This window comes from Euwallacea fornicatus, chromosome 9 (assembly GCF_040115645.1).
Source record: "Euwallacea fornicatus isolate EFF26 chromosome 9, ASM4011564v1, whole genome shotgun sequence".
In the NCBI taxonomy this organism is placed as follows: Eukaryota; Metazoa; Arthropoda; class Insecta; order Coleoptera; family Curculionidae; genus Euwallacea; species Euwallacea fornicatus.
Genome location: NC_089549.1, coordinates 3,169,891 through 3,193,462, shown reverse-complemented (window position 1 = coordinate 3,193,462; position 23,572 = coordinate 3,169,891). Strand labels below are relative to the sequence as shown.

The 23,572-nt window shown below is 36.3% G+C and overlaps 3 protein-coding genes across 5 annotated transcripts in view; 1 reads left to right on the top strand and 2 right to left on the bottom strand.

The window, feature by feature from the left end:
- Positions 1–253: 253 nt before the first annotated feature.
- Positions 254–1,927, bottom strand: RpL13 (ribosomal protein L13). Its single transcript, XM_066285678.1, has 4 exons — positions 1,638–1,927; positions 971–1,125; positions 498–686; positions 254–439 (listed from the first exon to the last, which is right to left on the bottom strand). The coding sequence occupies exons 1-4, from the start codon at positions 1,842–1,844 to the stop codon at positions 319–321; spliced, it is 672 nt and encodes a 223-aa protein (XP_066141775.1). The 5' UTR covers positions 1,845–1,927; the 3' UTR covers positions 254–318.
- Positions 1,928–2,259: 332 nt separating this feature from the next.
- Pex23 (peroxin 23) lies at positions 2,260–12,469 on the top strand. Of its 2 annotated transcripts, none has more exons than XM_066285665.1 (22): positions 2,260–2,385; positions 2,826–3,205; positions 3,631–3,763; positions 3,817–4,019; positions 4,260–4,352; positions 4,713–4,893; positions 5,473–5,584; positions 6,138–6,354; positions 6,695–6,982; positions 7,154–7,297; positions 7,473–7,643; positions 7,694–7,880; positions 7,975–8,173; positions 8,439–8,726; positions 8,789–8,967; positions 9,028–9,183; positions 9,587–9,809; positions 10,015–10,195; positions 10,347–10,489; positions 10,921–11,093; positions 11,175–11,320; positions 12,033–12,469. In XM_066285665.1, the coding sequence occupies exons 2-22, from the start codon at positions 2,981–2,983 to the stop codon at positions 12,069–12,071; spliced, it is 3,681 nt and encodes a 1,226-aa protein (XP_066141762.1). In that variant the 5' UTR covers positions 2,260–2,385; positions 2,826–2,980; the 3' UTR covers positions 12,072–12,469. The 2 variants fall into 2 exon arrangements, with proteins under 2 accessions (XP_066141762.1, XP_066141760.1); XM_066285663.1 differs by having other exon boundaries at positions 6,138–6,423.
- A 251-nt stretch (positions 12,470–12,720) lies between these two features.
- osp (outspread) overlaps positions 12,721–23,572 on the bottom strand; it is a 141,167-nt gene continuing 130,315 nt past the window's right edge. For both annotated transcript variants that reach the window (XM_066285660.1, XM_066285661.1), the window contains exons 7-16: positions 20,327–20,505; positions 18,639–18,871; positions 17,996–18,175; positions 17,702–17,938; positions 14,869–17,317; positions 14,309–14,493; positions 14,063–14,251; positions 13,875–14,010; positions 13,558–13,812; positions 12,721–13,105 (exon numbers count right to left, since the gene is read on the bottom strand). In XM_066285660.1, coding sequence (XP_066141757.1) covers positions 13,100–13,105; positions 13,558–13,812; positions 13,875–14,010; positions 14,063–14,251; positions 14,309–14,493; positions 14,869–17,317; positions 17,702–17,938; positions 17,996–18,175; positions 18,639–18,871; positions 20,327–20,505 — 4,049 coding nt within the window. In that variant the 3' untranslated portion in view covers positions 12,721–13,099. The remainder of the gene's footprint in view (positions 13,106–13,557; positions 13,813–13,874; positions 14,011–14,062; positions 14,252–14,308; positions 14,494–14,868; positions 17,318–17,701; positions 17,939–17,995; positions 18,176–18,638; positions 18,872–20,326; positions 20,506–23,572) is intronic.

Below are 23,572 nucleotides of genomic sequence, written 5' to 3'. Positions count from 1 at the left end.
GAAAGACATGGAAACGATGTTACACAAATCAGCAGATTGATTGCAAAAATCATCAGCAATTACTGGAAAAATTACACTTGAGATTTCAAATTGAAATTTCTTCCCTCTTAGCGCGTATCCTATTTTTAATTTTTAAATTGAGATGCCTTTCTAACTTCAGTTGGTAATTGAACCCGTACTCCTAACGTTTTATTGCGAAGAGACATTTATTACTAATATGAACAAGGCCTAAATCTTAAAAAAAAGATGAAGATACAGAAAACCCATCTTTTTATTTTATAGTCTTACATTAAAAAGAAAAATCCAACTTTAAAATGCCTACTTCTTGGATTTCTTTTCTTTGCCTGTCGCCGCCTTGGTGACGTCTTCCGGGTTCTCAGCTGCATCCTTGGCCCTCTTTGCTCTGATACCAACTAATCGGGCATCAGCACGTGCTTTCCTGTAATTGCAAAGAGCCATTTATACATTATAATTGTTAAGGTTGAATTCCAATTTACCTTAAAGTCACATAAGCTGTGTACTTCTTTTCATCTTCAGTTGGAATACGAGCCTTGGAGCGGATAGCTGGTTGCTTAATTGGCAGAACTTCGCCAGTTAGCTGAGTAGCTACTTTCCTCTCCTCCTCTGTAGCTTCACCAGAACGTAATTTGGCTTTCTGGTGTACAGGGAACAAGATTAGTTTGGACCTGTAATAATAAAATTATATATAATAAAAATGGCTTTCATATCATATTAGTAATATTCAGAATTAACCCTGATGTGTGTATATGAAGATGACTTTACTGCACACTAATATATTTTTGAATGCCTTTTATTCTGTCAACTGCAATGACCGTGCGGTGAAATGTCACTTTCCACACTTGTTACCTAGGTAAATACATATTGTAGAGTTAACATTAACTATAAAAGCTATTAAGTCAAATTAGGAAAAATCATACTACAACCTGAGCAAACATAATAACAAACATACTTGTATTCCTTGAGTCGTTGGGTGTTTATTTGCACAGACTCAACTGACTTATTTCTCCTACGAGGGTCAACGGCAATTCCGATGGATTTCGCAAATCTGGGGTTTAAACCTGCAGCTTTCAATTCCCGTAGGGTAAATCCACGACCAGCTCGCACCTAGAAATCAAGCAATCAATTAATCACAGTTTATTGTCAGAACATTATGATACTATTAAGAAGGTACAGCAGTATTATGGATTTGTTCTTATAAGTATTAAATAAAATTGTTACAACTTTTAACCAATTTGTATTGTCTGTAATCTGCTTGAATCTGACAATTAAATGCCCCTCAAAAAATTAAGAATAGATCTCTTTACAACTGTTCTATCACCGATTACACCAATTTGACTCAAGCTATATAAATGCATGTAACTTAATTTTTCTTATTGAAAGACCCCAGCAGCTTGATGGTTTCATTTACATTTTACTACTATTGAAGTAACAACAAAGCTTAATTTTTGTAGTTACTCAGGGATTCAATCACAGTTATTGTCAATGTCAAGACTGGAGTTCAATGAGGTAAATCCAGGATGACCACTGTGAATATGTTCCAACTAAGCGAACTTTTATGTATATTATAAGAGTTCAAATAAAAGAGGAATTAAATGGCTCTTTGTAAAATAACTTACTTTGGTATGGTACCGAACTGTAGGGCACCTCACTACAGGTCTCAAGGGGCCAGCAGCAGGCCTGGGGGCTACAGCCCTGGCTTTTCGCACGCGGTTTTGATGCCTTCTGACCTTACGAGCCGGTTGGTTGAACCACGTTTTTACGAACCTCTGCCAATCCTTATGGAAATGGCCATTAGGAATCATATTATTACCTTTTGGAGCCATTGTAATTCAATTTTTTTGCGGTACTACACGGATAAACACGTGCACTTTATGAAGAAGCCCCACGAAAAAGGGTTTTGGGGTTGACGTTGATGTTTAAGACGTTGATAATTGAATTATAGGCATTTTCGAATTCTCATGGATTGAGGTGATTTTTTGGAATCTATTAGGAAGGAACAGTTTCGCATATCGGATACGCAAGACTTCGGTTTTATTCTGTTATACTCTAATGCTAATAAAATTAGAACTAAGTATAAAGAGTAATAAATGTGTAATAAGAAAAATTAGGCAAAATATCAATTCCTAAAAGAAACGCGTATTGCCAATCAACACACACACTTTGTTCTGACATGATCTAATTCGAAACACCTAATATATGGAATACAGAATGTAATGTCAATGTGACAGTTTTTTCAGTTGACAGTTTATTGTTTTTTACTTTGATGCGATTACTGAAAACTAGAAATAGAAATTTTAATTTTTCGCTAAATTTCAGTATTATTAAGTATTACCTTATAACAGGCCTTAGGAACATTAACTCTAGGTTTGTATATTATTCCCCAATTAAATTCATAATTTTGTGTACTAGCATATAAATTAAGACTAGTTTTGCTGTACCGACCGTTTGGACAAAACCTAAAATTGTCTTCTCATATATTTCGATCTGTGTCTTGTCTTAGGGCCTCATATATTAATTTTTAAGTGAAATTTAGATGAAAATAGGAGCTGTTAACTCAAAACAAACAATAACATGACCTTTACATACAGGCTGTCCATTTTTCTGTATTTTTACCAAGTTCAGGATAAACAGTGAGAGAAAAGAGTATGATTGGTATTATAAGTTAGATTTTGAGCTTAGTCTATCGGTTCAAGAAGATTGACGCTCTATTAATTTCAATATGTGTCCTGAATTTGACAGAACTTACAAAAATTGGACACCTTGTACTTTTTTACCAATATTAATATGAATGGTTTAAAACTTAGGACAACAAGTTCATCACATTGTTGCACATTCAGTTCCGTAAAATTTCGGATAAAAAATGCTCTAGTGCAGCATCTACAAGATAGACAAAAAAGTTCAGCAATAAAGGAAAACTATATATATTGTTGAAAATTTTGCATATGTGATAAATGCCAAGATGCCCAGTTCCCTATTATTTGGATTAAATAATCAGGGAAGAGTATATGCCTTATCAACCTCTGGTTCTATGTGGAGAGAACTTCCTTATAATGGGCAAGAGTTTAAGAAATTATCAGGTGTTCCACACTTTCTTTGGGGTCTAGGAGGTGATCATCAGATATATGTTTATGTGCATGGCTTAGACATCCCTATTAGAATTCGAGAAGAATCATATGAGAATCAGGTATGTACTTTGTTTAGTACTTATGTATTTTAATTTAAATATGATTTTTATATTGTGTTGTGAATCCATTTACTTAGATTTTTAGAATATGTATCTTAGTGTATGTAATAAGGAGTTAGTCTTTTACAAAATGCATTAAAACTTAAATTTAAGACACATAGGGGATTAACCTTAAATGTAAAACACAAAAAGCATAGAGGTAAGGTACATAAGATGTTGATTAAATAATTTGCTTTTTGTGTTTTTAATGACTTCCTAAAGACTGTCTTTAGCTACTACAGTTTTCTCTAGATTACCAGATTATTACTATTGTTTTTATCCAATTTATATATAATTTTTTATAAGACCCTGTCAAGAAAAATGAGGAAACAAATATTTTGTATTATGAAAATTGTTTCATTAACCAAATATTCTCAATTTTTTAGAGGTGGCTTCCTATAGAAGGATTTAGTTCCCGATTACTTCCTACTGATCGAAGTCAGTTTTCAAGTGCTGAAGGAACTGTTGAGCGATTAATAAATAAAATTAGGCTACCTTCTATGGCATGGCAATGGGAAGGTAAACCATAATTTTTATTACCAAGGTCTGTTTGTTTAACCTTATACATTAAGGTGACTGGCAACTAGAGCTTACATTAGATGGACAGCCACTTGATCATAATGGATGGACATATGCCGTTGACTTTCCTGCTCAATATTATCCAAAGAAACAATGGAAAAGTTGCGTTCGAAGAAGATTGTGGGTTAGAACAGCTAAATATTGTGCTATGAATACTTGGTGTGCCATTGCTCCTTTACACAAAGATGCCACAGCCGTATGTACAATAGTTTGTTCAATATAGTAGTAAATAACGGAAAAATCAATATTGTTTCACACTGGTGGCAGTTAGACCAACCATTTTAATATGTATTTTGCATTATTTATTAACATTAACATGCATGGTCAATAATACAAAATGATTGTTACAATATGGTAAGCCAACTATGAACTGATCCATAACATGAATTATTCATTTGCTAAATAATCCATTATATAGAGAAAAAAAAATTTTTAGGAACCTTTCATTGATGTTTCCGTTGGAGGTCTTAATGTTGTTGGAGCTGAGCCTGGCACAATGCTGGTTTGGGCTGTGACATCTCATAATAGGGTGAGTTCTAGATTTTCCCATTTTATTACTATAGTGCTCTAAAAGCAATTTTCAGATTATTATTGGTTAGTGTTTAAATATTTAACATAAACTTAACTCAAGGTATATGAGAAAAAATGCCAAATATTAGAAAAACTATAAAACTTTGCTATCCTGTGCATTGAAAATAGTGCCTTTTTAACCATGGATCTACTATTATTTTTGATTATTTTGCAGAGTTCTATTGCTCCTTGAAATGTCTCCATACTCACATATTGTACCTTGTATTATCTTATATCTCTTTCATTCATAAAATCTGATTGGTTGAGATATGTAAGAACAAAAGTGGTAAATTAATTTTATCTTTTACATTAATTTTAGGTTATGTTTAGGATAAATGTGAGGACAAAATCTCCAGAAGGCGTTAGGTGGAATAATATTCAAGTTCCTCCAGGCTGTGAAGTATGTCAAATTAGTGTAGGTCCTTCTGGGTTGGTTTGGGCTTCTTTACTTGATGGAAGAGCACTAGTAAGGTTAGGAGTGACTAGAGATAATTTACAAGGTAGGTAGATAGGAAGGAAATATAAAAAAATTGCCTTATTTTGGATCAAATATCGGTTATCCATCACAAAGTTCAGTTTATATTGTAAAGAGTTTTAAGGTCAATTACAGTTTTTGAAAGATATTAACGGAAATTTTATTAAGGCACATTTGATGGGGTTATTACAGACCTCAAAAATATTGAATTAAATTTTATAAAATCGTTCTAAAATATGTATTTACTTGATTTTTTAAAACTATTTTTTGTGATTTCAATTTGACATTGCAAGGAAATTAATAACTAATAATTTAAGTAACCAATAGCAGTCTGTATGCAAGTACAGAGACTAGAAGATAACTCTGAAAATACTTTAAAATGTAATTGATACTTGTTGAAATGTACAAGTAATGTGAAAATTTTACGTTCGTTAATATGTTTAGTGTCAGATTGTTAATGTACTGTCAAGTTTTACTGAAGGCTACTTTCTATAGAAACGTTGAAATACAACCTAGGTATTGGTTAGGTACTTGGTTTCTATGACGACTAGCTTAATGTTTCATCTAATAGCACGCCAATAATTAGACCCTTAATCTTTCACAGGAGAGTGCTGGTTAGAAGTACGAAGTCCAGGCGATAATCTGAGAATTACCCAAGTCTCAGTAGGTAATGGCAGTGTTTGGGCAGTGACCCATGATAAACAAGTTTGGTTCAGGTAAGTGGCGGCTAAAGTAACTTCTTTAATTTACCCCGCTTAACACCTTAAATCACCAAGATAGAAATGTTTAAACTCAAGAAACAACCCCTTCCCCCTCTATTTTGTTTTCAACTTTTTAATTGAATGATAAAGACTAGACACGCAGTCTTTAATTATTTTCAGCGAAAGAATCCATGGAAGTCACTAGTTCTCTGAAATTCAATTGATTTATATAGGTGCAAATTCTGGAAAAACGACCCCAGTTTCTTGACGTAATGATTAGCTTGTTGGCTAGACAGAACTTGCTAGAATCAGATTTCTTTTATCATTATTAGTTAGTTCTACCTGTGAACATATAAACGTTAATTTTGTTGCTCAAAAATGTCACCCTATTAATGATTTTGTCCTTAAACGAAACAGTATATCTATAAACTTTTCCCACTGTGAACTCCGCCTGAGGGTCGGTTGTACTTCATAATGCAATATACTAATATCTCCCGTGTCCTTGTAAACTCTATTAAATAAATATTTCACATGTATGTGGTCTTTCTAATATGTATGAATCCATTAGGAAAGGCATAAAGGGTGAGGGGGCACATGTGAGTGAAGAACTAGCAGCCGGGTCGGCGTGGCTTCAGATGGTTGGCAAAATGCTGCAAGTCTCCGTGACTTCCAGCGATCAAGTGTTTGCAGTAGGGGCAGACGATAGACTGATTTATCACAGAACTGGCATTTGCCCAGAAGACTACACTGGCAAGCGGTGGAAGGCAGTTAGGGCCCCGTTACAAGTCAGTAGAGCCAGTAGTAACGCTAGTCTTGGGCGTGATAAGTTTCATCGTAGCTTAACTCATCTTGGGGTAAATGACCATTTACTAATACTAATTAAAAGAGTAATTACTTTATACGTACATGCAGTGTGTTTATTATTTACAGGTTAGTATAATTTATCTACATACATATATTATGAATTATCAAAATGATTCATGTGGAAGCAGTGATACGAGACCGGATCAAATATATTACGTTTATTGCAATGATTTAACTCTAACTTCTTTGCGAATTTGTCGTAGATTCATCAATCAACTTGCCTTTAACTTTTAATAAAGATTATGTATTTTCTACTTACAGAGTCGACCAAACAGTATGATTGAACAATCTAATTTTACTGACTTCGAAGAACAATCCCATTCAGCGCCAATGGCTCCCACTTCCCTGCCTGTGGGAGACTGTAAGTTCGAAATTCAGCCTAAAAGTCATAAAGCCTGGAATCCAGTCCACTCGGTGGGCTCTGTTGTCGGGATGGAGGTTCATCCAGAAACGGATGAGAGTGTTTGGAGCGAATCCAGCCGAGAATCGTGCATTTTCGCCGAGGACGACGAAATGGGTTGGGCTGAGTACGATGCACCATGGTCTTGGGTAAGTTTAACATTGCTTATAATAAATATATATTTCTGGTTTCATTCTCAACCAATAAGGTGATTTTCATGCATCTTACGTTTATATTAATTAGTACGTTAAGACGCTGATATCCCTATTGTCGATTTACACTGAAAATCAATTTAGTAATACATAAATTGTTTAAAACAGGTTGAAGCTGGCACATGTTTACTGGAATTTAGTCAACTTCCAAATTGGTTTGGAGACTCAAATTGCGGTACCATGCAGGAAGAATTCGAGCAACCTTGGCGAAATAAAATACTTGAGGATTTGAAGTCAAGGTTACCTACTCAGGTATAAAGTTCAATAAAAATTATTTAAGTCGTTCATATATTTTTGTACATTGATTTTCGTTTACGTTCTCGTGTTCATAAATTCTACTTATTTGAACTGAACTTTTGTAATTTCTGGAAAAGAAATTTTAAATTATTACTATTACTATGTATTTCATAGAATATGTTGGTTCTAGGCTACATTTGATTTCTATGAACGAGCTGTGGACACAACTTCCTGGTTGCACAAAGGCGAAGCCAGAGTGAATTTAGGCAGTGGAAGCTATGCCGATTGTATTTTGCAGCTAGAATGGATACAGACGACTGGTACTTTAACTATTCTACATCCCGATGGTGCGACCACTATGGTACTGTTCGAGCAAATACGTTTTTTCCATATTGATAGTTAGTTTTGTAGCATTCGTTCCCACTGAGTGATATTACATGCATTCAGCTAAGTAGTGAGCCAGGTAGTCCCAGAATATCAATACATACACCTAGAAATTCTCCTGCTGTAGTTTTTATACAATTTTCGAGCGATGTCCTTTTGGATGAGTGGCAGACACATTTGGCAACTACATGTGGACAGTTCAGAGAATCTAAAGGTAGGATTTTTAAGGAAATAAAGAACTAATGGAATTTAATGTAAGGTAGTTATCATTACTTGGCGTTCCCAATTTTTATACTACTCAACTACAGGAAAGCCCAGCGATGAAAGCATTTGGGCAGTGACCCACTTAGGAGATATCTTTGTGTGGGATCCCTCACAACTTGAAGGCAATCAGCTTCGCGAAGACGATTTTTACGTCCAGAAGTTCGATCTTAGCGGCAAAGAATGTCCTATTAAAGTTGCCTTACACGTTGGATGCCTACCAGGAACGACTCTCACGCTTACAGGGTGGGTTTATAGTGGTATATTTTTTATATTTTATATTGATTTCCAATTAATGGGCTTAATGACTATTTAATCTATTTTCCTTAAAAATTTTTTAAAAAGAAAATTCTTTACGTATTATGCTTGTGAAAATCAATCTTGCAATTCCTAAATAAGATCACTTGGTCTCTAGTTAAATGAAAAAAAAAATCAAACCGACCTATTTTTGCATATTCGTTAAATAGCCTTTTTTCCAGTTAATTTAAATGAGACATTTATTCTGTCGTAGTTGTGTCGGTGATGAAGCGGAGCGTCTTGGCATTAATCTGGAGGCACCGGTATCGTATAAAAGCAAACATAAAGCCTTTGCGGAACTTGAAAATGTGTGCCTTCACTTAAATCCACGATTTTCCGAAAATTGCATCGTTAGGAACTCCATGACCGAAGGTAAATGGGACAACGAGGAAAGAGAAGGTGAGATGCCGTTCGTTAGAGGTCAGGAGTTCAAATTACGAATTGAAAGTAGTGAAGATGCCTTCCATATTTTTGTCAATGATAAAGATTTTACTAGTTTTAGGTAAGTATTTGAAAAATATGCTAAATCTGTCGTTGCATTGTTGGTTTATTTATTATTTTAAGGCACCGACTACCTCCACATTCCGCGTGTATTTTACATCTTTGGGGAAAAATGCAGCCTTTTAAATTAATTATTAAAAGTCCCGTAATTATTGTGGATCCTTTGGAATTGTATTGGAGACAGCTAGGAGGTCATCTTCGTAGAGTGGAGTCTTGTAATGCTGGAGTTACATGGGGAATAGGTATTAACTGTTTTTTATATTTATGTTGAGATTACTAATTATTATTATTTTTATTCTTAGGTTATGACCATACTGCGTGGGTATATAGCGGAGGATGGACTGGAGGATTCTTGGGCGCTTTGGACAGTACGAACGCTTTTTCAATGACCGATTCACAAGATTATAGAGTTTATGAGAATCAAAGATGGAATCCAGTGACTGGTTATACGTCTTCGGGTGGGTATTGTATTCATATTCATAATGGAGTTTTTTTTTTAACTTAAAAAGTATCTTGGTCAAAAATAAACATATCGAAATATGTTTCATATTTGTTATATATTTAGTTTTTGTCTAAGGTTTATGAAATACCATATGCGACTGAATTGCCATCTTCGAAATTCTAAGGGTCACGAACACAGTAAAATTAGAAAAAAGTTAAATAGTTTTAGAACTATTTCACATACAGTTTCCAGGATTCCCAGAGATATTTAGATAAACAGGCAATAAAAAACTAAAAATCAAATTAAAAAATAGTTGATATAGAAATTTGTTAATTTTTTTTCCAATTTACAAGAAAGTGTTTTTTAAACTTTGTACATCTATCTTTATATTTTTGACTTAATCGTACCCCATTCTGCAGGTTTACCAACTGACAGGCACATGTGGAGTGACATTACTGGGCGCCAGAAACGCCTGAAAGATCAAGTTAAACTACTTTCATCGCGTTGGCAATGGATCTCAGATTGGATGATAGATTTTCACGTTCCTGGCGGAGTCGATCGCGAGGGCTGGCAATATGCAGTTGATTTTCCTGCTTCGTATCATGCCAATAAGCAGTTCACTGACTTGGTTAGGAGAAGAAGGTTTGTATTGAGAATGGACCGGATTTCTGTCCAATAACTTAATCACTTGAAATAAATTCCAGTTCGTATATTTAGAAGTTACACCAAAAATCGGTGAGGAAGACTGTTTGGTTTGGTCAGCATTTGTGTATTATGATTTATTCATTTGGCTCCTTTTAAACCATTTTGGTTTTTATACCGGTCAATACATTTTTTCTTTAACTAGATGGTATAGGAGATGTGCGATAGCAACAACAGGGCCGTGGCGGGAACTAGGTCATACCAAACTGTTGGATGTTTCCCTTGAGCCCGTAAATGACGAACCAGATACTATAATTTCGGTGTGGGCATTAGCCTCTGGCGGTCAAGCTATGTTTCGGGTTGGAACTTCCAGATCAAATCCTTTGGTATGTATCAAATAATTCAGATTAATCAAGAAATAATCGATCAGACACCGGACAAGTTTTTTGCTAGTTCGAATTTTCGAAAAGAAAATTTGCACGGACAGCATTTATCTAACAACGATGTGAAGGGTCTTATATGATTTATTTTCTTTAGGGTCACGTCTGGGAGCATGTCACTACCGATCAGTCATTAAGTAGCATTAGCTGTGGACCGTTTAATTGCGTTTGGGCCACAGGAAAGAAAGGCTGTGCATATCTCAGGGAAGGAATTAAAGAAGGTAACCTTCAGGGAGAAAGGTAATTATCCTAGTTACTGATTATTATCAATGTTTTTAAAAACAAGCTTTGGCTATTAATGAATTTAAAGCGAAAATTCTAAGGGGAAAGTGGCGTAAACTTAAATCCCTCATTATTTTTTTTATGGTATAAAATGGAAGTTTCGAAAAAAGCAGTAGGCATGTAAAACTTGTTTATAGTTTTCGTAACGAATGGTCAATACTGCATTACAAACCAAAATAGCGTATTTTTTTTATTATTAATAAATGTATAATCACAATTAGTTGTTTTGAATTACTTATAAAATGTTTGACGCATATGGTTAATTTGTAATTTTCATAACCTTCATTAGTATTAACACTTGTGACAGTATGAACGTCTCATGATTTTTTTGTACTCATATTATTGGGATTATATTGTATAATATTAAACTGTGGTAATGCTAATTTCAGATGGGTCTGCGTAGAGCCACCAGTTGGAGCGCAACTGAAACAAATTTCGGTGAATTCGGCAGGCATCTGGGCAGTTGATACGCTGGGGAGATTAAATGTTCGAAAAGAGATTACATCTACATTGCCCGAGGGAACTCATTGGCAAACTATATCGGCTGATCCACCTATATTAAGTAACTATGGAATTTAAACTTTTATAATAACAAAAAAAAACGTAAATTCGTTTTTTAATAAAAGCATCTTTTACATTCTAGATTCTGCTCCCCATACTAAAGGATTTAAACATGTTAGTGTGGATAAAACTGAAGTTTGGGCCGTGACTGATGGTGGAGCTGTGATACGAAGAATGGGAGTTTCTGCTGAAAATGCTGCAGGTGCTGGTTGGGATATTGGAATCGCAGTAAGCATTAGTAATATTTTAGTTATTGATGAATTTTTGTTTCCGTTTGATGGCCGTCAGGTTCGTTCCATTGCTAAAGATTACTAAATAAAAAAACACGCACCTTAGCATACCAGAACGCACTCAACACTCTTAAAAAGTCAATGTATGGAGGATAGAAATTAGCAAGGAGAAATTAAAACGCGAATAAATACGCGTAGTTACTTATTATTTTGATGGAATTGCCTTTAACGATGTCCACACAACAGTCAATCGGTACTGAACATAGTCTGAAACGGTAAATACGCACCGAGAGGAGAGTGCTAGTGACTCAGTCTTCGACCCATCAAAAGATCATAAACAAGTATTTAAATATCAGCGGATTCAGATCATAATATGTATTAATGACGTAACTAAGTTATACTATATTAGAGAAATGTGCAATAAATGAAGTAAAAATTCTGAAACGGTGAGACACTTAGCAAACACTGGAGTGACTTCGCCTAGCTTTGCCGCCAGCAGCACAACCCACTTCGTTGGTGTTTGTCACAGGCATATTAAATCTTAAGCGGTCCGTCTCCCACTTGCACAATATCTGCTTCCACTTGAATTGCTTTTACCTGTATACCTTTTATTCTATTTATTATGAGTGTTATTAATATTATTATTATTATTAATATTATTATTATTATTATTATTATTATTATGGATAATCCCTTGACACGTTTTTCAGGGAAATTGGCAGCACATAAGCATTCGGGCTTTTCGGTAAGCAATCTCACCTTTAACATTCCAGATGATCCAAAGTATTGATGGAAATGTGGGAGTTGTCTATTTCACAAAGTCAAACTTGATGAAAGTAACAAGTTTTATAGATCTATCTCGGTTCGTTCAGTAAGCGTTAAGTAAGCCAAATAAGCTTGTTTATTAATTTTAACAGATTAATAAGCATTTATTTTGCAATAATTTGATATTACAACTAGAAATTTTTCATTGACATATTTAAAATTATGGTCTAAATATCTGTGTTAGTAACATAAGAAATTAAGTGTGCAGTTTCCAATATGTTATTTTATAAGTAATAACATTAATGTTTACATTATATTGTGGCGGTACTGTGATTTAAAAAATAATTTTACCATTTGTTTATAATTATACTGTTATTGTTTATTAATTCTTTTTATTTTACGCTATGGAATAAAACAAATGTTTTCTTTTATTTACTCAAAAGGTCTTACTCAAAAAAAAAGCAAAACTTTTTTTCATTCCTTTCTGCCCGGTTTTTCAGACTCCTGGAATCTCCATCAAAGCAATTTTCATACCACATTTCCCACACTACATCTGCTATGATGTTTTGGATCGGATAGGTGTACTTCAAACTTGGACCACCTTGCATATCCGGTAATTTATAACCAACAACGTTTATAACTTATTAACTGATATATTTTTCTTTTGTAAACATTCCATATAAACCCAACACATAAACAAATAAACTGTTACAAAAATTAACCATAAGTTTTGTACATCGGCCATTGGCCTCATACGTAAAACTTACCAGTCCTAAAGGATGAATGAGGTACACAAATAAATACGGGAAAAACATACATAAAAAGTATTAATCGATCAAACAGTTAAAAATAAGAGGATTATGAACAAACAAATGGGGGTGCTATCAACTGTACACAACGGTGACGATTAAATCGATTACATTGTACTTAATTACTCTTAATTCACTGGTATACGTATTGAGGCTTGTTAAAGACTAGTAGGTTTTCTTGAGCTCCTCACGGATACACACCATCAGTTCTGAAATTAATATAAATTCAATTAAAAATCAATGAATTTTTCACAAATGGTCAGCAATATACTTTACATCTTGGGGAGTAAAAGTGATAAAATAATAAAGTAGTCTATGACCAGTATGAAATAAAAATCGTTATAGGCCACAGAATAAAAATCGCCGTATTATCAGGATATCTCAAAAATTAAGAAAAAAAACTCGACAACTAGTAGGTACCGAACATTTAAAATAACTGATTTGACTAGCTCTGTAACAGCAGTTACGGATAACAAATAGAGAAGGGCATTATTTTTCCATTTCATTTTAAGTTAATAATATCTTATTGAAAAAGTGATAGACTTTTTTATTCAACTAGTGTATCTAATATTAGAGGTATATCGGTTCGAACGCACAGAAACAAGTAGAGCCGCTGTTACTATATTATTTTTCTTCTTACTACGGTACGGGTTTTGCTTACTACACAGGTCGAGGACATGCAACGGTTTAACTTTGGTAGGTCTATCCTGACCTGCATAGGTGAGAGCTGGGGGTTCCGTTCGAGCCGCAGGATGTGCTGCTGAGCATGCGCCAACTGTCGCGTAGTGCTGCCTAGCTGCTCCTCCAGCGCTGCCGCCTCCAACGATTTCACGGACAACCGCTCAGACAGATCCAGGATTTCGTCTCGCTGCTGCCTGGCGAACTCCTGCTTAAACCTTGCTACTTCTCTTTGAACCTGCAATTTATCGAATATTAGAGCGTTAGAAATGATTTTCGCAACGAGACGAAAGAAATTACCTCGGCCACGTGCGCTTTTCGCATAGCATCTAAAGCCGCCAGCGTAGCTTGCGTCTCTTCCGCCAACGCCTGCTCCTTCTCTTGCCTCAACATTTCGACCTCCTGGGCGTGGGCTTCTCTCAAATCTTGGATAGTCCTACACAAATGGAAATTTGCGAATGGCAATATTCCGATATGTCTCTTATTACCTTCTATGCCACTGTTCTATCGAACTTAGAACTTTCTCGCATAACTGGTGGAGTTGTTCAATGTCCGACTCCTGATGGCGTTCTTTGCAAGAAGCTAATGCACATCTGTAGGCCGCTCGTAAGTTTTCGACTTGCGTCAGGTACTCGGTACCCAAATATACTGGTCTTTGGTCTAACTGACTATCGAACCTGCGAGCGGGACTTTGAGTAAGTAATCAATATGGTTTTTAACCAGGATCTACTTGCCTGCTTAAGGATCCGCTCTTTTCAATAGAGCACTTAATATTTTCTAAATTACTTCGTAACTTTTTACATTTCTGGCACACATCATTCCAATTCCTAACTACCACATCCGAGCTATCTTTTGGAACTTTTGCAATCCGCTGTAGCTCGTCCACTTTGGATTGAAACTCTTCTAAATGTTGAATAATCTGAAACAAATATTTCGCGTTGAAAATTACAATGTCAAGGCTCTCTTTAGAGTATTTTTTGAGTTACTTTCAAAAAAATGGTTAAAACCGGCTTTCCTTCATATTAGTTTGTCAATAATTCTGTTAATTTTTAGGGAACAACGGCTTACTGGCGGAACTCATTTAGAGCAATATCATGTTAAATTTGGAGGATGAAGATCAGCTATAGTTAGGATCAATTTAGAATTAAATTGCCACGTACTTAGTATGTTGGTAAGATCAGTTTTAAGAAGATCGTAAGACTAAATATTTTTCTTTCTCGTTTCTAATATTTTGTTAATTTTCAGAAAAGGTAGTTGTAAGAAGATTACCTTTGCTAATAGTACGAATACTCACCTGCTTCAACTCTGGCTGACCAACCCGGGCCACACATTCGTCGCCAAACCGCTCCAACATACAAGCAAACTCGGCCTCCAAACTCTGGTCCACCTGTACCATCGGCTGATTCTTTAATCGAATCCAATATTTCTCGCTCTCCAACCACGTGGACATGGAATTAACAGTCTCATCGCAAGGAAGATCCTGAGAAATGTTACACTTGCCACTCAACACATTAATCCTGGCGTCGATCAGTGCTTTATGTGCAATAATGTCCGCAAACTCGTGCAACAGATGAGCAGAAGTTCTGGAAAAGCGCTCAGATTCAACTCTACGTCTCCAGTTTTGACGTTGAAGCTTATTGAGACAATTCCGGTAGAGGTCTGTTAGCTCAGAGACACTTTTATTGATCTCATCATACAGACAGTCTCCCACAGAGTCGGACCAAAGCTCCAAAGCCGCACGTTCAGAGGCAAAAAAGCTGAAGAAGAATGAATGATCCGTTTCTAAGTTGGATTGGTAGATTTGAGCAGCTCGAAGTAGAACGTGGTTGATTTCAGATTGGATTAGCTCCGCATTAACAATTTCAGTGGCAGTTTTGTTAAAATCCTCAACAGTGTCTTGGCTAAGCGACCTAATGCGACAACTTTTGTCTGAAGACATGTTGTAAGCTTCATGAGCTAGAGCTTCGGCTAACTGTGGTAACTTCGTAGCCTTATAGACATCCAAAAGGACTTCTAATTTTCGCTGTTCCTCGCATAAAATGTGTAGAGACGGTCCATTTTTCTTTACAAAATTTTTGCACATCTTAAATCCTTGTCCAACCGCCACCAGACACTTGGCCAGTACTCGGCTCAAATACTCTGCACTAGTTCTGCACACTGGAGGATGCTTCTGACCAGTTCCATTCAATTTATTTTGCAGAGAAATTATCAAATACGCGGTCTCTTTAGTTTCTTTATCAATTAATCTCTTGCAAATAGCTTCGCCTGTGAAAGGCGACTCCAAAGCCCCTTGTATGCGGTCAACCAAAATATTTTCAAACGATACTTTTTCAGCTAAAATTTGCAGTCGTGCATTGGTGTCCAGTTTGCCGCTTTCCAATAGCTGTCGCTTCTTTTCAGCTAAATTGGTTAACTTTTCCAATAATATTTGTTGCAGTTGCTTGACGACATTCTCAGCCGAAGCATTCACCACGTGAGCTTCATCAGAGTTCAAATTGCTGTTCATCGAATCTCCTTTAGCTAGAATATCGCCGAGTTCACTGAGAGTGCTCTCCAAGAACAACAGTCTCTCGGAACTCAGAGATGATCGTCGGTTTTTCAACACGTTCACTGAGTGCAGACATTCCATAACTTTGGTTCTGGCCGATAATAGCAAACTATCAATGTCAAACTTTGACGAATCTGGAGTTTCGCTTTCCTCAGTTAACTTTGACAAGTCCGAAACGCTACTGCTTCGAATGATGTTGAGTGATTCATTTGAAGCGTTTACGCTGGAGACTTTGGACTCTAAAGAACTGAGTCGCATTAATAGTTTAATCGGTTCTGAAGAGGTGGCACTATCCAAGCTTTTTCTCCTTAGACGTCGCAAAGACTTATCATCGATTGGAGAAGTTCTTTCACTGCTTCGCTCTCTTTTAAACCTCCTCTTCGGCTTCCCCTTCTCCAAAGCTATAATTTTTGCCTCTAATTCAGTTACTTTGTCCTCAACTTCTTTATTTATAGAAAAGCTCTCTCTTCCTTTCAAAGATAAAGATCGTCTTTTATCTTTGGCTTCGCTCTTGGCTTTCAACCGAAGTTGCTTCTCCACCATAGTCAATTTGGAGGTTAGATGATCCAGCCTCGCTACCAACAAATTGATTTCAGCTTGATGTTCCTGCTTTAATAGCTCTATACTCTGTTTCAAACTGTGGTTAGCTATTTCCAGTCTATCACAATTATCTTCGGAGCTGCGCAGCGCTCTCTTTAAGGCTCGAATTTCGATTACCGCCTTCTCAAATCTGCATTTAAGGTCAAGGCAGTACTCTTTTAGCTCATTTGTTCCTAGTTCATCTATGTCTACTTCTAAATCTATGTTGGTGAGGTCGGTGAGGGAATCCACGGGCATGCTATTTTTTAGGTAACATCTTGATTCTAGTTCTTGCAATTTTTTATACACGCGATCGTTGTCTTGCCGACTGCGCTCAAGTCTTTCGTTTGAACTGTCCAGTTCCTCTTGCAGGTTGCATAGAATTTGTTGCTTGGCTTGGAGTTCCCTTAGTAACATTTCGTATTTTTCTTCGAACGTTCGGGACATTTGTTCGGATTCAGCGAGACGTCTCTGCAGGGTTTTTTGTTCTTTCAAAAATTTGATCTCCATTTGCGAATTTCTTTGGTTTAATTCTTGTTCGACTTTCTCCAAACTGGCCAGCATGTCTTTTGCTTTTTTTTCTCTTATGGCTGCGTCAGACTGAAGCTTCTTCAACCTGTAATAAGAAAAACAGTATTGTATTTCTTTGCAAATAAATTTGGAAAAATCATAATTTTGCGGGCACGATTGCACAAAGTAAAAATCTCGATTTACGCTATAGAAGTTATACAGGGTTGTAAACATTCGAGGCTTCGACTGGACATGGGACTGGTTGACGTTGGGCATATACGTATGGCCCGTCTACCAAGCAACGTCTACAAAGCTATCTCTTAAGAAAGATTCATTGTTTCATTGAAATTTCAAATTTCATTGTAATTTTTTCTGACACTGTCGTCCCCCTCTCTCTTTTCAAATTCTTGTCATTGTTAAAAAATTTTAATTGTTTTTCCGGTTTTTGTAAATTATGTGGACCTGGAAGATGACTGTTGATAGAACTTACCTCGCAATCTCTTCTTCTAACTTATTAACCTCCTGAGCGGACCAAGCCAATTGTTTCTGCAAATCCGAAATTAGTTCATTCCCATTGGGCACAGAAGGCATCTCTAAACTAGTATCCATTGGATCTTTGGCACAATCTAATTCATCGGTTGAAGTACTGTCTAACGTAGACTGTCTCGACTGGCATCTGGGTGGTCTGGGTCTCACCCTTGCCCTATCTTTAACTCGAAGGGCCAGCCTAAGAAAAAAATAATGTGTACATTTTTATTTTGTTCAAATTATGCGTTTAATTTACCTATTCAAAGGTGGAGATGGCGGCAGCTCACTCCAATCTCCCGACTCCCGTCTACCACCTTCAGAGGCAGTGCGATATTCCTCATCGCTAGAGAATAAAATTGATTTCAGAGTATTTGGGATAATGGAGCTTTCGGCTGGCATAGGTGCAGCTTTCTTTAGTGCTTGCATCCAATTTGATCTAGTACATTTAAGATTAATTATTACACATTAATTACCTCACAATTTACAAGCTTTTTTGAAAACTTATTCGAGGTACACCTGGTTCTTAAAATTAACGGTAATTTTGTCAGATAATTTCATGAGAATTGATAACTTGGCCAATGCTCTACTATGCTTTTGACGTTTCTATGAAAACAATCTTGCTGGCAAAGTTATCAAGAGATTGAAAAGACGAGCCACAGGCCGCTATTCACCGTGTGAACTCTAAGATGTCAATTTACTATTGATTGTTACTCGGGAAAGGGAAATGTATTTTTGTCTTTATCAAGAGGATAGTTTCTAAGGAAATCAGGACATTGACTACTGTTCTGGCCTTCACTTAATAATTTCTATTCTCCTGGTAAGATTATTTGGACTTCGATTTTTCGGCCTAGAGTGACCCGAGTAAGTTCCTTATAAATTGTGGCCCCAAAAATATGAACCTTATTCCTTGTGTGACGGCACTTAGAGTCAATGTTGGTCCGCTCCATTGAATTTCAAAACCGTATTTCGAGTCTGTGGGCACTTCGGTGTAATTTGTGACTGTAGAGAGTTCCACGCAAATCTCAGGCACGCCATGCTCATCCTGGTCTTGGTAAACATTTAGAGTGGGCCCACAAAGTACTATCCATCGACGCACCCCTTCTTTGTCCTGGGTTTTTAGCCATAACCAGCCCTATAAAATATTTAAATGATATTGATGATTTTATTAATGCAAGGTTTTTATAAGATGTAAATTAGGTCACGAAGAATTAAAAGGTCTTGATATAAAGGGCACATTGAGTCATAGAATTATTTTAGTACCGGGGGGAGGGGGTTGATATTTTAGCCATCATCTCCACTGGCTCTTTTGCCCATAAAACCCCATATAGACCCTGGCGAAAGCAGTTGGCAGGAAGAGGGCGTTTTGGTCACAAGTGATCCAATGAGGGCGGAAGATTTGGAAAATATATATCGAATAGATGCAAGTTATGGCTGTGAGTACATGAGGAAATGGGGAGTTGTGGTAGTGATGTGGGAGGAGCGGAATGGAGTTAAACATGCAAGAAGCAAGATTAACTCCTTTCATTGGAAGCGCCGATAACAATTTAGTCTCACAACTGGCGTTTAATCAACTGTTGGTTGTTCGAGACGTCTTTGCAGAAGCTTCAGATGATGAATGACACGGGAATTGATTTCGATGAGGGCTAAGCTTGATCAATATCAGTTACTCCTTTAGTGACTCGAATACATTGATATCATTTCATCCATATAGTTTTGGCTTAAAATTCATATCACTGCATGCAGTCTATATTTATAAACATCCTACTATGCAATAAGATGGTAAACTGATCAAAGGGATGCGGCTTTGATAATTGGCTCGAAGAAGAATGGAAAGCGAGTCACATGGCCTCTGAATCGCGGAATAAATTCGGACATCGTCTACTCTTCTCAGCTCCTCACTAGCTCCCAGCTTTCTGGACAGATTACTTGCCTGGAGTGAATTCGGTAGGATTGGGGTCAAGAATCGAGTCATGACGAACTTTAACGAACGAGACGTTCGGCTCGTTCAGTACGTGTATTCCAAAAAGTTCGATTCTCGAATAATCTCCGAACTTCTCGAGCGGTTTGTTTACCCACGTAGAAATTCGGTGTCGTCGCTTCTGGAGTTTTCGCATAGAGTCCGCTCTTGGAAATTCGTAATTATTAATTCAAATGCAGAGGACGAGAGTGAATAATCGCGGCAAGCTTTATATCTAAGCTATTGCGTAAAATCGAAGGTTACAGAATGACCACTGTGTTCAGAATTTTTGTTACCTACTCTACCTATATAATGCATTACCAACCGACAACGTACTATGCTGAATCATTAATGAGTGGCCTAGCGAAATTATTCTCTTTTCAACGTACCTAATCTCGGTTTGATAATCTAAACACGCCCGTTAAATTAGTTGGGTCGTAATTATTTGATTTTAAACTTCGGCGTTACATAATGAAATTGTCCCGCATTTGTAAGTGAGCAGCGAAAAGGAAAACGGCAAACAGGGCTATAATACAGATAAAAGCTAATAATATTCATGTCGAATCCATTTAATTCGTAGTATGTTTTTTGTTCAGTAAACGTGGATTTATGTTGTTTCTGCATAATTACCTTTTTAAGATGTAAGAGACCTTCTGCTGGTAAAGCCAAACTGGATTCAGGAGATCTGTCGGTCAACGCTGTCGCAATATCCCGTAACCTTTCATTGCGCCAGTCCCTTCTGGCTCTGGCTTTATCATCACAGCGTAACTTGTCCCTTGTGGGAGGCGATCCCGAACTGACCACGTAATCTGAAAAAAAAAAAAAAACTGAAACGTCAGCAAAAAAAGGTCTAATTATCCGACCCTATCGGGGATTGAAAAGGCTGCAAAAGGCAGTTTACGTGACAGGTTTAATAACGGCTTTGAAATTGTGAAGATTCACTCCCGTCAATGTGAAAAAAGGCAGTGAGCAAATCTGACCGAGTGACCCAAATGTCTCTAAAAAATCAATTTAAACAATTCGTGGAAATTATTTACATAAAATAAATCTAATTTGATTTAAACTAACAACAAAGGCGTTTTTATGCGCGCTTTTTTTCTGAATTTATCATGTTGTATACGGTTTTAAGATTCAGTAAACACCTGATTAAAAACTAATTTATTTCCCAATGACTTTTTAATATATCTCGATAAAGCAAGGTTTAACCGGACAAGTAAGATGTTTATTTTTGGCATACTTCTTTATGGTAATTGGCCATGTACAACCTCTTAAAACGTTCACTCGCAAATCACCAACTTGGGGGCAATTACACTCGATATGTGTGTACTTTCTGACGGTTTTCAGGCGATACTATAGAGTTTTAGCAAATATTTTTCACTCTACTTCCTACGTTTGTTTGAACGTAAAGCAGGCGTATATTTCATAATCTCTCATGTTACTACATTCCAGTCTACAGGGTGAAACATATTATTATGGAATTATTTCAGCAGGCAATGGTACTCCGTAAAATAAAATAAAAATCCTAAAAAACCCATGGTCAAAAAAGCACCATTTTCTCGATATACTGGGAAGCAAAATCTTAAATTTTTTAAAAAACATTTTCGACATTTTTATTTATGAAATTGTACTTTTGTTTAGATTTGTTTTTATTTTAAGAGATTTGATTAAAAGCTAAGAATTGCCTCGGATAGTTGATCATCGAGCCGGGTGACTGCTTTTTCCTTTCTTTCTTTAAGTTATTAATTTATATCGATAGTTATGTTTGCAAATTCTACGAAAACGGTGAAAGATACGAAATACTGTAAGAGAGCAAAAGGCTAAAGAATTGAAGAAGCAAATTTGGAATCAGAATTCATGCAAGGTGTTTAAAAAAACGGTATTAGTACACAATCGTACGTGATTCAAAAAAATATAACACCCAGTATAGAAGGCGTTTCAGTTCTAACCCGCGTAACTTTAATAGTATTGAACGTCCAAAAATAATGTCAGTTTGTTCCATAAACTAACGCCCAATAAGGCTTTCTTTAGCAGATAGCGGGGGTTCAAATTTAGTTTAAAAAATGGAAAATATCAATTTTCTTCAAAAAGGGCTAGAAATTCTTTAACGAAATTTTGGAGGTGCTGACGACCAGAAACGACGCATATATTTTGCTAGGAAAAATATTTTTTTAGTTTTCCAGTGCCGTGTCTATCGCCATGGTGGGGGGATATTTTTTGAGAAAAATGGTACGCTACTGGCCTATCTTGATTCTGAAAATAAAAATAATTCTTGAATTCCTCGTTAGATTCCGGAGAAACGGTCTTTCTTGAGATTTTTTCGTCCACCCCACCGTTTTTAAGTAAAAAATTTTAAATAATTTTAGTAGCTCAAGCTGTTTATCGCAAAAATAACGTTGAGAATCACATTTATTCAACAAAGAGAAAATCTAATTGTTTTTGACTCACGCAGAAAGTTGACTTACCAACACATGTATTAGAATATTTTAACACACAAGTGTATTAAGAAAAACAATTGAATAATCGAGACAGCGGTGTAAAGTCCTCTGGCTAAAAGAATTAGTAACATCCCAGTTCATTAATCATTAGGGAAAATATGGCCCTATCAATAGTTAAGTTACATCGTTGCAGTAATGAACTAATGTTGGACTTTCGCTGTGACGACCCGGGTTTGAGTCCTGGGCGGGTACTTTGTTCATTTTTGTACATGGTCGATAATAGTGCATAGAGTAGTGTACATAAATTAATATTGAGATTTATTAACATCCTAAGGTTCCTACACTAATACACCCGATTTCGGAATCATGTAACTAGCCATGACATGCAGGAACCATTGTTGATCAGTGCGAAGAAGATGGAGGTTTTGGGCAGTAATTTGGGGATGGGAGGGTAGTAAAGACTTTCCTTTCATCTATTGACGGTTTATATTTTGTTTATTTCTAAACACACCAAAATCAATGCTGAATCTTCCAACATTCACTATTAATGTGCTCGAAATTGCGACTAAGCAATCGATTTATTCTTTCGGACGGAAAAAACATTGAGAAGAAACCTTCGTCGCAGGTGGACCCCAGATCTTGTGTGCAAGTCCTCGAGCTAAAAAATCAGTTTTCCTTGAAACTTCACGTGAAATTGCTACCTACCCATAGAAAGGTGTGCCGTGCCGGTTGCCCAAATACTTTTTTTGCTAATTTTAATTTTGCTTTAAGCTGAACAAGTTTTTTCTGTTTTCAAACGAGATGACAATGAGCAGTTTTAGCAATGACCATTTTTTTTTTAGCTAAAATATCACTTACTGCGCATCAATAAATATTGCATTGATGCGCTATTAAACAGGTACATTGAAATGTGCTTTGAGAACGAGTTCTTACGTACTTCCCACCTTCCAATGTAATAATTGCAATTGCTAAATAAATAACTGAAGGCAGGCATCTTCTACTATGTGTACTTGCCTAGTTCAGATATTAATTCAGAATTTTTAATATGCTCTAGTTATGGACAAAATTGAGTGCTCGGTATATAGAAATTACTCTGAATTAGTACCTGTACCTTCTAATTTTATATGCGAAACCGTTAGTGGAAAATTGCAGATGAGAAAAGTTGCAAGGCATGTTTTTAAATCAGACAAAGTAGGTATATTATATGTCGGAATAATATTGAAAACATTTTCCATAGTTAATGTATGTTAATTAATAAGCAAAATACGGAAACACAAATTTACTACTACTTAAGCCCAGCTTTGCTGTTCTCTACCTCGACTACCCAGTTCCTCCCCTTCCCTTTCCTTTTCACTTCTGGGAATGTACCCCAGTCCAAGACACCGTGAAGGTCAAGACGAAAACATCTAGAGGAAGACCAGCAAAAATGAAAAAAAGTCCA